This window comes from Schistocerca gregaria, chromosome 3 (assembly GCF_023897955.1).
Source record: "Schistocerca gregaria isolate iqSchGreg1 chromosome 3, iqSchGreg1.2, whole genome shotgun sequence".
Classification (NCBI taxonomy): Eukaryota; Metazoa; Arthropoda; class Insecta; order Orthoptera; family Acrididae; genus Schistocerca; species Schistocerca gregaria.
Window position 1 is genome coordinate 624694133 of NC_064922.1, and position 19097 is coordinate 624713229.

General features: G+C 40.4%; 1 protein-coding gene across 1 annotated transcript; it reads left to right on the forward strand.

Moving 5' to 3' along the window:
* Positions 1 to 887: 887 nt before the first annotated feature.
* LOC126354981 (uncharacterized) lies at positions 888 to 5472 on the forward strand. The gene is made up of 2 exons (XM_050005066.1): positions 888 to 3335; positions 3448 to 5472. Exons 1-2 carry the CDS (start codon positions 2238 to 2240, stop codon positions 3454 to 3456), a joined length of 1107 nt encoding a protein of 368 aa, XP_049861023.1. The 5' UTR covers positions 888 to 2237; the 3' UTR covers positions 3457 to 5472.
* The last annotated feature ends 13625 nt before the right edge of the window (positions 5473 to 19097 follow it).

The window sequence follows — 19097 nt, forward strand, 5'->3', positions numbered from 1 at the left end:
CATATGGTGCTTATCGGCCGGGAAAACTGAATTAAAAGCAAATAAAAGTGCTCGATGTGTGAAAGCGATTGGTATAAATTAACGAACTCGGTAGGCAATAACAGGACACTGAATTGAACTAGTGTGGGAACAGTGTTACCAGTAAAGGCGGGTGTAGTGTATAAACAATAAGTGTCTACCGCTGTACGTTGGTTAGTGACGATGGTGAGGAAGGCGACGATGCTGGATCGCGGCTGCCGACGGCGCTGAGACTAAAGGAAGACGGTGCGTCATCGCGGAGCTGCGCTGATCTGCGAGACAGCTGCCGGCTGCGCCGAGCGGTCAACGGTGCCTTGCTGCCCCCCCCTGGAGCTATTGCAGTAGGCGATTCCTGTGGCGGTACTCGACGCTACAGCTGCTGCTGCTGCCTTCAATACGTCGCGACGCGTCGCATCACGATTGCTGGTACACCGCGACGACATCATTCGTCGAAATCAAGCATTTAAGTTAAGTCAAAGACTTTTAAAATATTTATTAACTGCTGCTAACAAACTAAAAGATATGGAAAGTAGTGTACATTTCAGAAGGGAACCGGTCTCTGACCAAGAATCCTCAGGATCAGGAATTGAGGATGGTTCCATTAATCCCTCAAATATTGAACTAGAACGTAATTTGTCACCAGTAAATTATGACTTTAATTAAAATGAGAGTGCAGGGATGCAATCAATAAGTGAAATAGAAGTCAAAAGGGAGCCAGTAGAGTTGCTAACTTTGTCAGGTAGTGAAACTGAGCTCAATATATCTCCAGCTCAGTCAAGTCAAGAGATACAAAGTATCAAGGTAGAAGCTCCGGATTGGATGCAAATACTGTTTGCCAAACTCGAATCAAACCAAAATAAAATTGAGGCTAAAATTGAGGATAGTAATAAAGAACTAAAAGAAGAACTGCAATCAAAATGGAATAGTTTGAATTATAAGATAGATGCTATTCATCATGACATTCAAGTAAAAGTAGGGCAACAGTTAACTAAAATGCATAGTACTTTCAAATGTGAAATAGATCAAATTCAAAAAAATTATCAAGAGGCAGATGAACTTTTGGAAGTGAGGTTGTCCGAAAGATTGAGCAACGAGTCCAAACTTTGCTCTGACAAAGTTAAAGAGGTACAAATTAAAGTAGATACTTGTCAGAAAAACATTGAGAAAGTAAAAGAAACCTGTACCGAAATTCGTGGTGCAGTGGAACAAAGATGTTCTGCCAGGATAGAAGCAGTAGAGTCACAAGTAGAGGAATTAAATACTAACATTGCTAACCTAGAAAATAGAGTAACCTCTGTTAATTCTAGTCATTCTACTGTACAGCATGTGACTTCAGTTGACGCCGCTTTTATAGGGTGTCGACAGTTTTTGCGCTTTGATCCTGATAAGTACATTCACCCTCTTGAATTTTGGAATGACTTTGAGGATGTTCTCCCCAACACTTGATCAGAAAGAGAAAAAATTTCATTTATAAGAAGTCATTTGTCAGGTGATGCTTTGCGATGGTCAGCGGATGTAATGATCAAATGTAAAACTTTATCTGAATTTAAGTCTGCATTTCTCAACGAATACTGGTCACATAACAAACAAAATGATGTGTTAAGGGAATTCTGGAGTGGTAAGAAGTTTTTCCCAGGGCGTGAATCAGTAAAGGATTTCGCTAGGAAGTGGGTTTCAAGACTGTCACATTTGACAGAAAAGATGAAGCCAGATATGATCATTATGGGTTTAGAAGGTAAGCTGCCGTGGTACTGGCAGAAGAGGATCATTTCCGCCCCTAGAGATAATATAGACAAATTTATTGAATATCTGGAAAGAGTGGAAAGAGTAGCTGCTGCTGAGGAGCAGGTGCAGCAGAATAACAAATCTTCTAACAATCACGTACAAAATAATGGAAACGTGAACGTTAGAAATATGGAAGTTAGGCACACCAAAACAAACTATCGAAACCAAAGCCGTGGCAGAGGAAGAGGGGGTAGATACTCACCACGCTTTCGTAACAACTACTATGACGAAAGTGGAGAAGTAAATACTATGCCATTAAGACAAGAAGGGAGTCATGATACTACTATATCTAGTGGTGTCACAGATGAACACAACAGGCCGCGTGTGGGAAACTAAATCCCGTCTATGAGGAAACTGGCGCTCACCAGGCGGTAACAGTAACACAGCCAGTAACGGAAACACAGACAATCAGCCAACATACACAGACAGACAACATGGATGACGAAATAAATACAGATAATACCAGTGATGTGTTAAGCCACTCTCACAAAATAGTGGATAGTATTTTGGATACACTAGAAAAATGGGTCAAGGAAGAACAGGAACTCAAGGTAGATAATGGGGAAGAAATAGATAATGGGTTTGAGTCTGATGGGAATAATGATGAAGTAAAAGCTTACATCTTCGATGAAAATGGCAATCTAAAAGCTGAAGTAGAAGTAGCAGAAGTAGAATCAGTACTGCAAAACTTTAGAGAGGAGGAAATGATGAATGAAGGGGGTAGAAATAGTAACGAGGTGAAAGAATCTAGTAGCTGTGTAAACGTGCCACAAATGGTTGAAGGTGACGACATTCTTATGAACAGCAATATTGCGCAGGGACGCAGTTGCTCAGAGGTAGAGGATAGTTTGGCTGATGTGCAGCAAACAAAAGTAGAAAAAGTCGTCAGATGCTTCGATTTAAAGTTAGTGGACAGATTAGAGAAAGCAGCTAAGATTATAGAGCATGATGAGCCCCAGGATGTAAATGTAAATGTAATTGCAACTGATCAGAATTACTTTCGCTGGAAGAACATAGAACGAGATTTATTAGACGAGGTGTGTGAGCAACCTGTTCAATGTAAAATAACTCACCCTGTTATCAAAGTAAACATATCAGTAGTCACTGTGCGTTGTCTGCTTGACAGTGGCAGTGAAGCAAGTGCTTTATCACAAACATTTTTTGACACCATACCCAATAAAGAGAAGTTAACAGTTATGAAAGTAAGTGGCTTAAAGATTATAGGTGCTACTGGAAAAGTCTCTAGACCAGTTCAACACGAAGCTTTGATACCCATTGGTATAAATGACGTAGTAATAGATCATCATTGTTTGATTGTGCTAGGCTTAAGTGTTGATATGTTGATTGGTACTGATTTCTTATCAAAGTACCAGGGAAAGATCAATTTTGATCAGAACAACTTAATTTTAACTTTACCTGACTCTAAAGTGATAAGAGAGTCTTTTATAGGAAGTCATATAGGCGGTAGTAATGAAACTTGGGAACTGCCTATTAGAGTAATAAAGAATAAAGGATACTTGCAGGAAAATTTGGTTTTCAGTGAGAATGAGGAAAGTGCTAAGGTTGAAGAGAGACACATCCTAAAGGAAATAGAGGAAAAGGTACAATCAACAAAGCAAATTGCTGACGAACAAAGATACAGAGGTGAGCTAGTGCTGGTCAAAACAAAAGAAAAATCAAAGAAAATTTCTGCAGAAACTAAAAAGTTTATGCATGTATATCATGGACCATTTAGAATAGTAAGTAAACCTCATGCAAATGCCTATCGTTTGGAATATCCAAAGAGTAAGAGAGAACTAGGTCTAAGAAATATTGTGGATCTAAAGGAATTTAAAATTAACAGTAATTAATTACTGTAGGGAGTCTGCCACTCTTTGGCGGATACACGGTTTGGCGTACCGTGCAGTCCCAGCTGGGTGAAACTTTATTTCCTTTTCAAGTTTCATTCCCTTCTTCTGGTCTATCATAACAGGTAAGAATCACATATGTCTTCATGTTGTATATATGCTATTAGGTTTTAAGTATTCTTAGTAAGGATCTACCTAGTGAATGGCAAAACAAAAGTCTGAGTACCAATAAGAGGCAAACATGGCTAAAATAAATAAATTAAAATATTTCATGTAATTGTAAAGGGTTAGAAACTACAACTAAGAGAGACACTTTGCAGTATACGAAGTACGGTATGAATATGAATAATCCATGAGATTATGCAGAAGGTAGTATGTTGCTAGAAATAAGGTTGTCTGAAGGAAAACAGCGTAAGAAGGTAATGCTCATAGAGGCAAGCAATGGCGTTTTAGAATTAAATAAATGGAGATGTGTGGAAGTGGTGTGAGGATCGCACCAAATATATAGAAACAGGACGTCAATAGGCTGACAAAAGGAAAAGGGAGAAAGAAGTGGAGAAATGAAGTATTTTGAATCTGGAAGAAAAGGGAGAAAATGAATAAGGTGAAGAAGTGAAGTAAGTAAATTGAAGTAAATGATGTAGGATTAAAGAATAATTCCCTCACGTCTCGTGAAATGGTGAAAAACGCTAAATCTTGCTTGAGGCAAATAAATAGTTAAACAGACAACAGAAACACACAAATATTGGAAAATGCAGAAATTTGGAATCGGTATACTGAAAATAACTAATTTCTTTAGTAATTCATACAATAAAGCAAAGTGCTGGTCAGCAAATGACTTCTTTGATGAACTAATCCATACGATAATTAAGCCAGAGTACATTAAAACTAAAAGGTTACTCAATTTTCTAAGTTGAAGCAAGATCTTAATATATTAATTTGCTAAAAGAATTTTCACTATTTAGGAACCTAAAAGATTATTTATGAAAGAAGAAAGTAGGAGCTATTGTATCAGATACGACTTAGTGCTAAATGTCTTTCTGACAACTTCACAATTAGTAAAATAGTGCCAGAATATAAACTATAAAATGTACTTTGTCCTACCTTAGATATAAGTTGAAAACAGAAACTTAGACTGTATTGTCTGTTTCTCAGGGACATGCAGGCTGCATGAATGACTGACAACAAGCGGTAGGGAGATTGGAAGTAGAGACGCAAACCACAGTGAATACAATTTCCTCCCACAATTTTGTCAATCAGTGAAATTAAATGAGTGTTACAATAGGACACCCACCACAGTGCCGAGTATTATAGTAAAAGAAAAATGTGAGTGCGTTGCAGTGATAAAAGTCGTGTGTATTTTCTTTTTCAGGAAGAGACTGATTTTAAAGAAAAAAAAATAACTATTTTGTAACCATTGAAAAATTTATATTTCCATGTAAATGTATGTAAATAATTTGTGAATGTCTTCTGTACTAGGTTTTCTATGTGTATATGAGTATGGTTATTTTGTGTATGTAGTAATAAGGAATTTCCTAAGAAGAAGCAACTTAAGTTGAAAGAGGTATACTAAAGTAATCCATCGCTTGTTTGTTCTTTTAGAAATTTAATTTTGTTCAAAAATAGATTTTCACGAAAATTAAAAAGGGGGTGATGAAGCAAAGCAAGCGCTGTATCATGTATAAGATACAGAGGCGAGCGAGTGCACGGGACTTACCCTAGTTCACTGCTAGTAGCGTCACATCATCGTAACGCGCCTGCATATAGTATTGCACCACATTTAACATAAAAGTAAAAATTAAGATTTGTGTGTAAAACTTTGTTAAAGTATAGTTCTATGTAATAATGTTTCAGGTAACAAATCTTAATGTTATAAAATTAGTAGTTTACGTAAAATTCACGTTTTGAAAGAAAAATAGGAGGCGCTAAATAATGACGCTAGGAAGCCAAAATTTGGTGAGAAGGTGCAGTAAGAAGTCATTAATGAGTGGTGCTGGTTTCCAAAACCATAAAACTAAAATTGACTCCAGAATCCGCGTTTTTCGGAAAAATCAGAGGCGCGAAGTAATAGAGCTACAATATTGAAAATTGGTAGGATGCTTCAGTTCACCCTAATAATAATAATGGAAATACCACAATCAGTTACCTCTTCTAGTTTTTTTAGTAATTTAGTAAAAACTACTTTTGTGAGTAAAATGTACATAAGCATTATAGATTAAGTACTTTAAATTTTAATGATAAAACAAATTCTTTAAGACCAATGATCAGATAGGACAATTAACAAAGCTACACCAAGTTTTAGTCTTGTAGCATAATTAACAGCTGATACAAGTCTTGATAAAGCTATGGTTCAGAGGTAACAATCTACCGTTAGTTCCATTGTAAAAATTCTAGAGAGTAAAGTTTTAATTTTAGCGGGCTGAGATTTTCTACGTGCTTCTGTACTGCTCAGATGTATGTATACAAAAATTGAGAAGTTTGTAAAGCTATTATTAAATGTGATATTTAAGATTATGTGCCTGAGATAGCGATCATTTGGAGGCTGCAGGCATCTGCATAGGAACGGAAAGAACAGATGCTCTCTTGGCGGTACGCGCCGGAGCTATATAAAAAGAGCGGCAGAGGCAGTAGGAAGCTCACTCCGCATTAGACCAACGCCTAGTCCACGCGAGCTTAACGTCCGATCGCGCCTCGCCTCGGGTGACGTCATAGCGGGCTGTGACATGCGCGTACTTAGCAATGTAAACGGACATTGAAAATCGCGAGGACTGTACACCGTCCTGGATCGTTTAGACTTCGGTAACAAACTGTTATTGTGCCGTCCGTGTGAAGTATAATTCCGCGTGGCAAGTGGTGACTAACTCCACTTTTAAGGCGAGCATTAATTTTTTTTTTTTTAACATTATTGCGAACTATTAATAGAGCACCGTTAGTTAGAGTAATGAACTATTCGGGAGGAACTTGCTGTAGAAGTCGCCTCTGAACTATTAAACGATTGGCTGAATTAACAATATTTAATGTCTTTAGCATTTTCAGAAGTTTCGAGTAATTTGTGTGAGCCTTTAAGATAATAAAATCTTGTTTGGAACTTTAAATTTTATTGAAGCAGCCCTAATCCCGTGAAGAACTATGGATATTTTTCGTTTAGCTGGGCTGTACAGGAATGTGGCCGTGTAGACTGGGAACTAAGGTCAGTAAGTTTCCCTTCGCTTTCTGACTGGCCACCAAATTAGTTGCCAGGCTCGCGTGATTTAAGGTGGCAATGTTCAACTTTCATTCAACATTAAACAACGACTTCTTCGCCGTCCCACATATGTTGCATCGGCAATAGTCTGTTACGTGAAATGAACATTCAAACAACTCATTCGACAACTTCTTCGCCGCCCCACACTACTGTCGCAGAGGTTTTTTTCCCTTGGCTCTTGCCTGGGCACTTTTTTTCCTCTGCCCTTACAACCGCTACCCTTCAATCGTTTTCGACCACTTCTATCTCCCGATGGACCATGTTAATGAGTAATCTTACCCAGACGCATGGACAACATCACAGCCCGCATCCTGTGACGCCTGATTCAAAAAACTAACATGTTTATGGAGGTGACAGTAGAACTTTTGGTCTGGTCACCACGTTGGTGTGGGCGTGGAGGGGCCCCATCCTATTTTGTGCTCTTAGAATGCGTCTGCAAGACGACTCATTTGCTGACAATAAATGTCAGCAGGAATGCAGTTGTGTACGAGAATCAGCACGCCAAAGCACCAGACCCAGTACATATGGTGATATCGCAAATTACTTGTGACTATTAGGGCTATAAAGCTAAACAGCTGTGAACACGTCAGTTTATTTCCACTGAGGTTCCACACCACTGTAGATCATCTTTGAGAGTAGTGTCTTCAAGTGATAGTTACGCAGATGATGTCAGTCATTTCGCGTTATTGATATTAGATCGCTCAGTCATAATAAAGGGCAGAGTTGGGGAATTTACTAGTAACTTTACTTAGGAAATGTAAACTTTGTGATATAAAGGTTTTTTTTTAATCTACAATAAATATAAAAGCTAGAACAACATTTATCCTTTAGTAGGATTAGTTGCCTTCATCATTCATTCATGTTTAGATTGTAATTTACAGAATTAACAGATCCTAAGATCTGCTTCAATGGGCAGTCAGACAGGGCCAAATCTTCATTTTAGCGTTTATTATTTTCCTTTGTGCACATTCAATTTACATCCGCCTGGAGTAGCATTTTGGAATCTGGATGTCTGTTCCGGAACGGCGGCTTTCCTTCTTCAAGAAGCAGAAACAGATAAGGTAGTGACTTTGTGTGCTGTGGTCTGGAACGAAGTTGACATTCTAACTCATCGAAAAGGTGTTCAATAACTATGTAAAATAGCCCCTTAAAGGATAAATCACTTACTCCGTGTTACACTGTTGTTAAGATACAAGATGGCACGTAACGATCTCTAGGCATTCGCCAGACGCACCATTTCCTACGGATTACCATTGGACGTTGCAGGATTCACCACTCCATACCACTCGTTTCCAGTCATTCACTGTCCAGTGGCGTCGCTTTTCACACCACCTGAAGTGTAGCTTAATACTGACAACAGAAGTGTGTGGCTGGTGAGGAACCGATAGAACATCATACCCCACTCTTCGCAACTACCTATGCAAAGTCACCGTGCTAGCTCGGCAGCTGGTGGCACTTTGGAATTCACGAGTGATTCCTCCCTTTGACTACATGCGAATTTTTTTTTTACAACCAACCTCCGCAATGTTCGCCAGCCTTTGTCCGTCTGTATATGGGGTCCGCCTGGTGTTGGTTTAGCTCTGGTTGCCCCTAAAGATTTCCACTTAACAACTACGTAGCCAACTATCAGACGCTATCGATGTTCCCTGCACTTTTCTCATTTGATTTCTTTGTGTGCTTATGTGTAATGTGATGCCTGTATAGCATTACTCTTTGATGTAACATCCATGTAAATGTTTTGTTAATTATTTATGGCACTATAGTAAACGTGTGTACGTCATTTTAGAAGTAACGTTCTGCAAAAGTATAGAAATGTTAAAACTGTACTTTCAGTACTGGTTCATGGTTGGGGAAAGTATGGTCGTAATGGTGTAAAACCCGGCGGGAAGTCCCTCGGCAACGAAAATGTTTTGGAAAGAATGCAAAAGGTGGATTAGGCGGTCGAACTACAAGCCTCCTTTGTGGCAAAACAGTTAGTTGGTAGTTAGCATGCAAACTGTTCACATCTTATGTGCTGAATGAGGCAAGAAGAGCAGCAAAGTTATTTAATATAGCCTTGGATGTTAGCATCTGCAAACGGAAATTAAATCGTCCATTTTACGAGAGGACTAGGAATTTAAAGGACTGTATAATGGTTCCGATGCATTCGGATTGAAATGAATGACAACGTATGTAGAGAAGCACTCAATACTGATAACAGTCATGCACAAAGAAAACATACATATTCGCACTTTATCATACGACATGATGGGCCTCGACCTATGACAGCCCGCTGACTGCAGTGTCCAATCACAACTGGCCTCCCTCTCGGCGTGGCGTATCCTGTTAGAAGCCCTTGGAGGGTTGGCATCCTGACGAAAATTCGGCGGTAAGAAGGAATTTTTTGTATGTCCATCCGTTTGACAGGAGGTCTCTGGGACGACGGCCGTTTACTATTGTGACAGGGATGGATGTGTGTGATGTCCGTAGGTTAGTTAGGTTTAAGTAGTTCTAAGTTCTAGGGGACTGATGACCTCAGATGTTAAGTCCCATAGAGCTCAGACTCATTTGAACCGACTATTGTGACAGAACGAAATATCTGCAGCCGTCCTTATGATTTTATTTTGTTGCAATCAGTTTCAACGCTTCAGTGCCTCATCTTCAGGCAGTTGTTGATGCGGTACGGGTTGATATGATCCCCACATCTATCACATCAATTGCCAGCATTACTGGATACACAGATGTGTCAGCACTCAAGCCATCAACTGCCAACTGAGTTGGCATCAACGACAGCGTGAAGATGACGCACTGAAGCATTGAAACTGGTTGCAACAAAATAAAATAAAATCATAGGGACGGCTGTAGGAGCTTTATTTTGTCACTAAGAAACAATATTCACAGCTTGTTATACAGTAAGAGGAATTAATATTTTTGCCGCCTTTTTTATCATCCACAGAAGATAGCCACAACAACCGCCTCCGTCTCAAGCAATCAGTTGAGTACTTTGTAGCTGCATGGACCACTTACGTGGCGTCCTACCCAATAATAATTTTGTATTATTCTGACTTTGCACCCCTAGTCATTAACCTAGAAAGGGTCCTTTTCCATGTGCTGCAATGTTTCATAGTATCCTATATTACTGAACAGAAAAGAAATTGCTTCCTTTAATAGAGTTGAACATCTTTTGTGGAGTAATAGATTTCTTTACAATTCTGTGAATTTTCTTTCTGAAGTACTCCATATGTTCTTCATAGACCAACAGTTAAAGTTTCATAGCACTTAAATGCCAAGAAAAGATCTAAATCGTCTTGCTTGAAGGTTATTCTTATTGACATCCAAGTACGGTATTAAAATTATTTGCTTAAAACTGTGATCGTTGAGGGTAGTTACGGGCTAGCAAGCTTAAAGGGCTAGCTTAAAGTGCAGTTACTGTGAAGGTCTGTAATAATAATGAAATTTAACTTGTTTGTAGTCGAATAGTGTTTCTCTTATCGTGTTTAGGAAAAACTGATCAGCCTTGATATTTGTATACTGCTAGAACAGTTTCAGGGTTCCCATGCTAGTTGGCGAGGCAAGTTTACTTTTCATATTACTACAACAGTACTAATGAAGCGCAGTTACCAATTGTATAACATTCATCTGCCCTAATAAGTAACTGGCTACAACTGTTCGGAATGTAACAGGTCCAGCGACTAGCTCTTTCAAATGAGCTACGTAGTATAAAGAAGTGAATGTTCCCTAATAAAATAAATAGAAATCAGGATATAATAGAACTATATTAAAACTGTTTCCATTTCAGTTGAAGCTAATGTGTAACATTTGTACTTAAACTCAAGTTTGTAACAGTCTGTTGGTATCTGATAAATTAGTATAAAAGTATTTGGTATCGAAATCATTAAAGATCGTTGCAGGAAGAACTACGTTAAAATTAAATTTTGACCGGAAATATGTGAAGCTCCAGCTACACGATGCGTAATCGAGGCTAGTCAGTACATCAAACAATTCCCCTGCGAAAAAGCAGTCCTTTCTACTGAAATTTACGTATGGCATTTGGCTACAAAACAGAATGATACAGATTAAAATGTTGGTCCTCAATATTGCCAATCTTTATCTTTAGTTTGGCAAGCAATAACTGTACCAGAATCGTTATTATAATTACAGAACAAATAAAGATAAAAATTAACGCATCTGACTTTGTGTTAAAATTGCTTGAAGGCTGACAAGATAACACCTTTCTGAAATGTTTTCCTGATATTAAGGCTCAGAATTGATACTGATATTATCACAAATACATTCCGATAATCGCCGTACCTTACACGGGACATGAATATTGATGATAATTAAACTTGTTGGCATACGTGTGTGCACGGAGCGGGGCGCTGGTCTGTCCTGCTATCTGTTGCTATTAGGAATACTGATCTGACTGTCCAATACCAAATTTCAATGATCGAACTTGCGATGTGCAATGCAAGACGATGTATTAGCAGTCTTTCGTAAAAATTCTTCTGCAGCATACAACTCGCGATGTGCAATGGGACTACACAGACACTTTCGTAAAGGAAAAGAATGAAAAATAAAGAACTGAACTTAGCGACTGATAAATGGGAACAAAGACACCAAGTTAAATTTTGGTTCATTAAACCGTAACAATACACTCTCTCATAAAGTTCTCACAACTTGACAAGTCAGCAAAATATTTCTTAATAGTTTTCCAGTGTAGAATTAATTTCCTTGACACTTGTTTCAATTATGAGACAAACCCATGTGCTTCACAATAAAATTTCTGCCTTTGACGGTACGCAATGTTCTAACAATAAGAAACTACACAATGACCAGTACGTAAAAGAACTGGATAACTTCCCGTCTGACATTCTTCCATTCATGTCCTCTCAGTTCGACAAATTTTTTTCCTCTGAATAAATTAATACAAAATCCTTTTCCTCCACTACACAGTAGGCCAGCTTTCATTCTTCTCAAAGCAAGTACATACTCACACTGTCTAACACACACTGTCTCCTACTCTCACAAAGTAAAAATAACCTCTCTGACCAAGATACGTGGTCTGAGAAACAGACTTACAAAGAATATGGTTATATCGATACTATAGAGGATGAGTACATTTATCAAGTCCACAATTTCCTTTACATGTATGATCAAAACATCTTGAAAACCGTAATGGCAAATACGACAGTCCCCTCAGACAATATTAGCTAATGACTGAACTGATAATGATCCTCATGTCTAAGTTAACAGTGCTCCGTCATTAGTAATCCTACGCCTGTAATGAACTGCAGCTTTCCGACTCTATTACACAGACAGGGTTATTGACAGCCAATTGTTGTGGAAACGTTTAATATTACGTCTGTGTTGTTCACATTTTGCCCTGCTAATGCTTTCGGTATTTAGTTGAGGCAGTCTGATACCTGGTCCAATGTTTCTTGTTAATGAGATCTGAAAAGAACTGTTTCTGCTATTTGGTTGATATGTCATTGCCAGGAGATCCTACGGATAGCCTGGCTGCCCGTAATCACTGTCGCTCAATTAGCACCACCCAAAAGGCACGTGCACAACATCTTCTCAGGTGCTAAACTTCCAAGTGGATTCGACCTACCACGTAAGACGTGGACTGCCCTCAACAGAATCCGTACCGGCCATGGCCGATGCAGAGGTGCTCTCTTCAAGTGGAAGAAGCTGCCTAATCCAGCCTGTGACTGCGTGGCTCCATACCAGACTGTTCACCACATTGTCAGTGAATGCAGCATTCGAGCCTACTACGGTGCTGAAGAGGACTTCCTGCTAGCAACTCCAAATGCAGTGTGCTGGATTAAAGGACTGGATATTCAATTGTGAAGCCAAACTTAAGTTTCTTGTGTGTAAATATGTACGATGGATATGTAATATAATTTTATGACATGTCTGTATTAGCCATACGCTAAGTAATAATAAATGTGTAGTTAATGTAAATACACTCGTACAACGCTAGCTAAAGTTTAGTAATTTCTCGTATCCTATTGCAAAACATAATTATAGTATCAATTTAAGTCGAAACCAACAGTTCAATTTCTTTATGAATAGTGAAAGCACTTGGTAAAACTTTGCCTAATTGGGCTGAGGGCCGTTTGTTTTTATGTAAAAGCAGTGCAGTTATAAGTAACAGAATATTGGTTCAATTTCTGTTTGTCTGATACTACTTCTTTTCAATAAATTTTTTTCGCGAAATTCACTTTCATTATCACTCAGTCACGGTCACATATAATCTCTTTCGTAGGAGTAATATTATCAATCATTTAGTAGAGCCGGTAGTGTTGTGAATTGATGAGAGGTTAGTTAAACTGACTTTCACAAGCTGCGACATCGTCGCGAAACGACAGTTATCCGTATATGTAACAAGTTTCCTTTAATTTACGTCTATGGTCAAAAACTTTTTGTTAACAGACTACCGGTTTCGGTCTTTAATGACCATCATCAGATCTGCAGCAAAAATGAGGCAGATCTGATGATGGTCATTAAAGACCGAAACCGGTAATCTGTTAACAAAACGTTTGTGACCACAGACGTAAAGTAAAGGAAACTTATTAAATTGACTTTGATGGATTTGTTACTCAGGTGACACATAATGATAATAGTCAATTTCTGAAGTCACTGAGCTCTCCCGGCCAAACAATTCTGCTGTTGCTACTTCTCTTCTGACGCCGAAAAACATATTCCCCGCCTCGTTTTATTCTGGCGGGTTCGACCTCTCGTGACACCTAGTGGTCAATTCCGCATTACGTAGCGGTGTTGGGGTACTTCTGACCAGACATTGTCTCAGTGGAGATGTATGAATGGCAGAAGACGTTCGCAGCGAGCTGACCGTGGGCCGCAACGCGTCCGCGGGCGATGCAGCTGCCTACGCCGCAGGGGTCGGGCACACGCGCCACTTTAGTGGCGATAAATCAGCGGCAAGTGGTGGCCGGCGGTGGTCGCGGCGGGCAGCGGGGGCAGCCGCCGTGGGGACGCGGGACGGACACAGAGGCAGAGGCAGAGGCAGAGGCAGACACAGACACGCACAGGGGACAGGTCAGCGCCAAGGCCGCGACCGCGCGCCAAGGCCGACGCCGACGCCGACGCCGCCGCCGACCTGCCGGACCTCACCTCGCCGCACCACACCTCAGCGCTCCTCGCACAGCCCGCTCCGTGCCGCGCAGGACTCGCGTCACAACTGGCCTTGCGTGATTTTCGCGAACTTTGCCCGGCGCCGACTTCGTAATATACACCGAAGCGCCAAAGAAACTGCTATAGGCATGCGTGTTCAAATACACACGTATGTAGACAGGCAGAATATGCGCTGCGGTCTGCAACGCCTATATAAGACAACAAGTGTCCGGTGCAGTTGCTAGATTAGTTACTACTGCTACAGTGGCAGGTTATCAATATTTAAGTGAGTCTGACCGTGATGATGTAGTCGGCGGACGAGCGATGGGACACAGCATATCTGGGGTATCGATAACGTGGGGATTTTCCAGTACGACCATTTCACGAGTATACCGTGAATATTATGAATCCGGTAAAGCATCAAATCCCCGACATCTCTGTTACTGGAAAAAGACCCTGCAAGAATGGGACCAACGACGAGAGAATAGAATCGTTCAACGTGACAGAAGTGCTGCCCTTCCGCCAATTGCTGCTGATTTCAGTTCAGGGCCATGAACCAGCGTCTCCGTGCGATCCATTCAACGAAACATAAACGAGATGGGCTTTCCGGCCTGAAACCCAACTCATGTACTCCTGACGATTGCAAGACACAAAGCTTTACGTCTCGCCTGGTCCCGTCAACACCGACATTTGATTGTCGATGACTGGAAACATGATGCCTGTTTGGACGAGTCTCGCTTCAAATTGTATCGAGCGGATGGATGTCTACGGGTATGAACACAACCTCAGGAATCTATGGACCCCACGTTCAAGCAGGGGCTGATCAATCTGGTGGAGGTTCCGTAATGGTGTGGGGCGTGTGCTGTTGGAGTGACTATATACGACTCTGAAAGGTGTCACGTAAGCAAGTATTCTGACCCATCAATTGCATCCATTCATGCCAATTGTGCATTCCGACGGACTTGGGCAATTCCAGCAGGACAATGTGAAACTCCACACGTCCAGAATTGCAAACACTTCCGCTGGCCACCAAACACCTCAAACATAAACATGATTGAGCATATGTAAGGTCCCTTGAAACGTGCTGTTCAGAAGAGATCTCCACTATCTCCACCCCCTGGTACTTTTATAGATTCATGGGCAGCCCAGCAGGATTCACGGTGTCACTTCCCTACAGCACTACTTCAGACGCTAGTCGAGTCCATGCCACATCATGTTGTGGCACTTCTGGCGCTCGCGGAGGCCCTACACGATATTAGTTTGTTCGGCTCTTCGGTGTATTAGGTTTCTGCATAAATTCGAAGCGTTTTTGTTTTCCATGTTGGTTCTCTGGTTACTATGGGTTTATTTGTTTATTGTCATTTTTTTATTTGTGGTTAACTATCTGAGTTTACCTATTGTCATGTTGTCATTTGGGGTTAGTGAGTGGAGCTGTGTACGCAAGGAAATGGAGTGCTGAGCGAAGAAATCGGAACATTTCCGACATATTCTTCTGTTTGAGTCCAGTAGAGAGGCGACAGCAACGCAGTCAGCCAGGAACACTTGCGCCTTGCTTGTAAATAATGCCACTGGGTTGCGCACGGTAGAATAATGGTTATCTCGTTTTAAGGGCGGTCATTTTGACATTAGTGTCTCTCCATATCAAGGAAGATCTTCGGGGCTTGATGAAGATCGTTTACATTAAGCGACAATGGTACACGTCAATGTATTCGAAAACTAGCAGACGTGAGAAAATGTGATCATTCGACCATCGTGCGAGGTTTCATGCAATTGGGAAGGTTAAAAAATCGGGTGTATGGGTACCGCATACTCTTAGCCAAAATAGCAAAACTTAGTGGGTGGCTATATGTGTATCTCTGCTTGCTCGCCATCAATTGGCTCGTGAATAACAGCAACCATTCCTAGCCTATACTGTTACTGGTGACGAGAAATGATGACTTTATGCTACCGTAAGTGAAAGTAAAGAACGGTTGACCCCATACGTTATGTGTCGGTGTGGTGTACTACGATTTGCTTCCCAGAGGTGTAACCATCATTGCTGACACTTATTATAAAAAACTCAGACCTCTTGCAGACACAATCGAAGAACAACGACTAGGAAGACTGCTTGAAGTGATGCTACTCGACGATGAAGCCGCCCGCATTCTGCTAGACTGACAAAAGACACTATACAGGAGTAGGCTCGGACAGTCATTCAGCAGCAGCCTTATTCATCTGATATTGCGTCCTCAGATTTTCACGTTTTCCGCTCTCTTGCGAAGAATGTTCAAGGAACTTCCTTTCTGTATGAAAATGCTCTCCGAATATGTCTTTACGAGTTCTTGGCTTCAAACTACGTGATTTCTACTGTCGTTGAATCGAAAAGTTACCCCAGATTCAACAGACTATTGAAAATGGTGAATGAAAATATGTTATTGACGACTAAAATTTCGGTTATGTTTGTTGTGTCTATTAAATTTGTGGATAAAAGCTACGCACTTGTGCATCAACCTAATGCCTGTTCACAAATGCAATTCATAGACTTTTTGATTGGTTCTACGCGTTCCTCTATAATTTTTCCTATTTGAAAGGCGTCAGTGTTTGTCCAGCCCAACGAAGTTCAGCAGCTGAAACAGAGTAGAGGCCGCGCAAGAATCTACTCATCCAGAATGTCCCACAAGGTATGCAGGAGAGCTGTGAAGTTTGGATAGAGTTGGAAAGCGTTGTTGGCGGAATTGAGGCTGTGAATGCATGTCGTGAATCGACCTGGGCAGCTGAGTTGGCATGAGGGCTGCTCGCGATATACAAGGCCCCAGGTTCGAGACGCGGTCCCACACAGGGTTTTAATCTACCAGGATGTCACATACTGGACTGTGCTGTTGCGATAGCTGCCTGTACCTTGTCAATATTTCTATGCGAGCAGTGTTGAATAATAGCTACCTAAAAAGTGAACTGGAGCAGCGGTTAGCACAGTGGACTCTCATTCGGGAGGATGACGGTTCAAATCCGCGTCCGACCTTCCTCATTTCAGTTCCTCGTGACTTCCCTCAATCGGTCCAGGCAGACGCCGGAATGGTTCCTTTGAAAGGACACTGCCGATTTCCTTCCAAATTCTTGAACCAATCCGAACTTATGCTCCGCCTCTAACGCTCTCGCTGTCGTTGACAGTTCAAACCTAATCTTCCTTCCTTCACCTAAATAGGAGCAAATCTCCTAGGTACATGTTATGAGGGGTATCTGATAATTCAGTATAGTTTGTCGAGTCGCTGAGTATCGGATCATTTACTCATAGTTTCCAAGACGCGAAGTATCGCGTATTTCATATATGGATGTGATTCTGTGAATATAATTGTTTTGCCACAGTCGTATACTGTGTCGTAGATGTATCTATCAGTCAGATCTGTGTAAAACCCACTGTTATGTCTAATGTTTACAGGATGTATTCATCATTTTAGGATTGTTTGCGCAGCAGTCTATTCCAGTTACGATTTTCCACATTTTTACGCGAATTCCGTGCTACAGTGCTGTCAGAAATGTTCACATTATGAACTTGAAAATTTATTAGAAGCATTTGGCAAACTAATATAATTAAAAATACTGCAAATAATGTAATTACAGAAAAATATAAACAGTTATAGAATTCAAATATCAATTTCCGTGTTGAATCCCTTCTCTTTCTCTTGGCGCCGCCATCACGACAAAGTATTACTCTAAACATGAGGTCCAAGTGGAAACTCTTTGTGAGAAGTTCATTGGGAGAGGAATAATGGAATGAAGATCTTTGATAATAGCAACAACTTGCCCTATTTAAATATTATTTTACACATAATTCACGGGCTGCTAACAAGATATTGTAATTAAATTATCTTTTATACATAATTCACGGTGCTGAACATGTTTTTAACTTTTAATTTCTATGTTATCTGAATGCTTGAATTTAATATTTAAACTTGACTGATTTACTGTAACACCCGGGAACGAGAGGCGTATTTCGGCAAAGACTATGTAGTTGCACATTAAGAAGATAAGCGAATATTTGATTTTACAGTTGTAGTTCACATGTATGTAATTTAAAGCAGACTAATTGCATAGAAGTTAAATCAAGAAAGGAATTGTTGCTGGAATTATGTGGCAAGTTGAATATGCCAGCACCTGTAGTCTTCTAAGAACAACATAATCAAGCTCAGAAGTTCTCAGTTCTCTGAAAAATGAGCTGGATCACTTAGAAATATTTGTTCCTGTTCTTCGATTAACCAGGAAAGAAGCGAAAACAGCAGCTGTGCCATATTGTATTTTTAATGTAACACTATCACTGTTGATTTTTCACTTTTCCTACTCTCACGTAAGATGACGAGAAAATAAATGTTTCCCCTGTCTACAGTAACGTCTCACCTTTTTCATCAGTTACATTCCTAATACTACAACTGTTCCTAGATTTAGCGTGAATGTTAGACGAAAAATGTTTTGAAGACTGATGCAGAAATGTACTTGATATATTTATTGGTTTAAATTACACTCTTCATAAGCCATTTCAAATTCACTGCTAAATAAACGCCTCCTTTAAATGTTTCCATACATAACGGTCGTCAACTTTAGGTTCCTATGTTTTCTGTCGTCATCTACGAGTGGTTCATTCGGTCGTCACCTCAGTCTTTCTTATGTCCATTAATAATCGGAAACACAGCTATGTCTTCCAAATTAGTTTGTTTCATGACCCATTGGTTTGAATATTTGTCCCGCCTAACAGTTCCCAACATACACTCCGGGAAATTGAAATAAGAACACCGTGAATTCATTGTCCCATGAAGGTGAAACTTTATTGACACATTCCTGGGGTCAGATACATCACATGATCACACTGACAGAACCACAGGCACATAGACACAGACAACAGAGCATGCACAATGTCGGCACTAGTACAGTGTATATCCACCTTTCGCAGCAATCCAGGCTGCTATTCTCCCATGGAGACGATCGTAGAGATACTGGATGTAGTCCTGTGGAACGGCTTGCCATGCCATTTCCACCTGACGCCTCAGTTGGACCAGCGTTCGTGCTGGACGTGCAGACCGCGTGAGACGACGCTTCATCCAGTCCCAAACATGCTCAAT

Coding starts and splice junctions, on each gene's coding strand:
- LOC126354981 (XM_050005066.1), top strand. CDS start 2,238: ATGGATGACGAAATAAATACAGATAATACCAGTGATGTGTTAAGCCAC.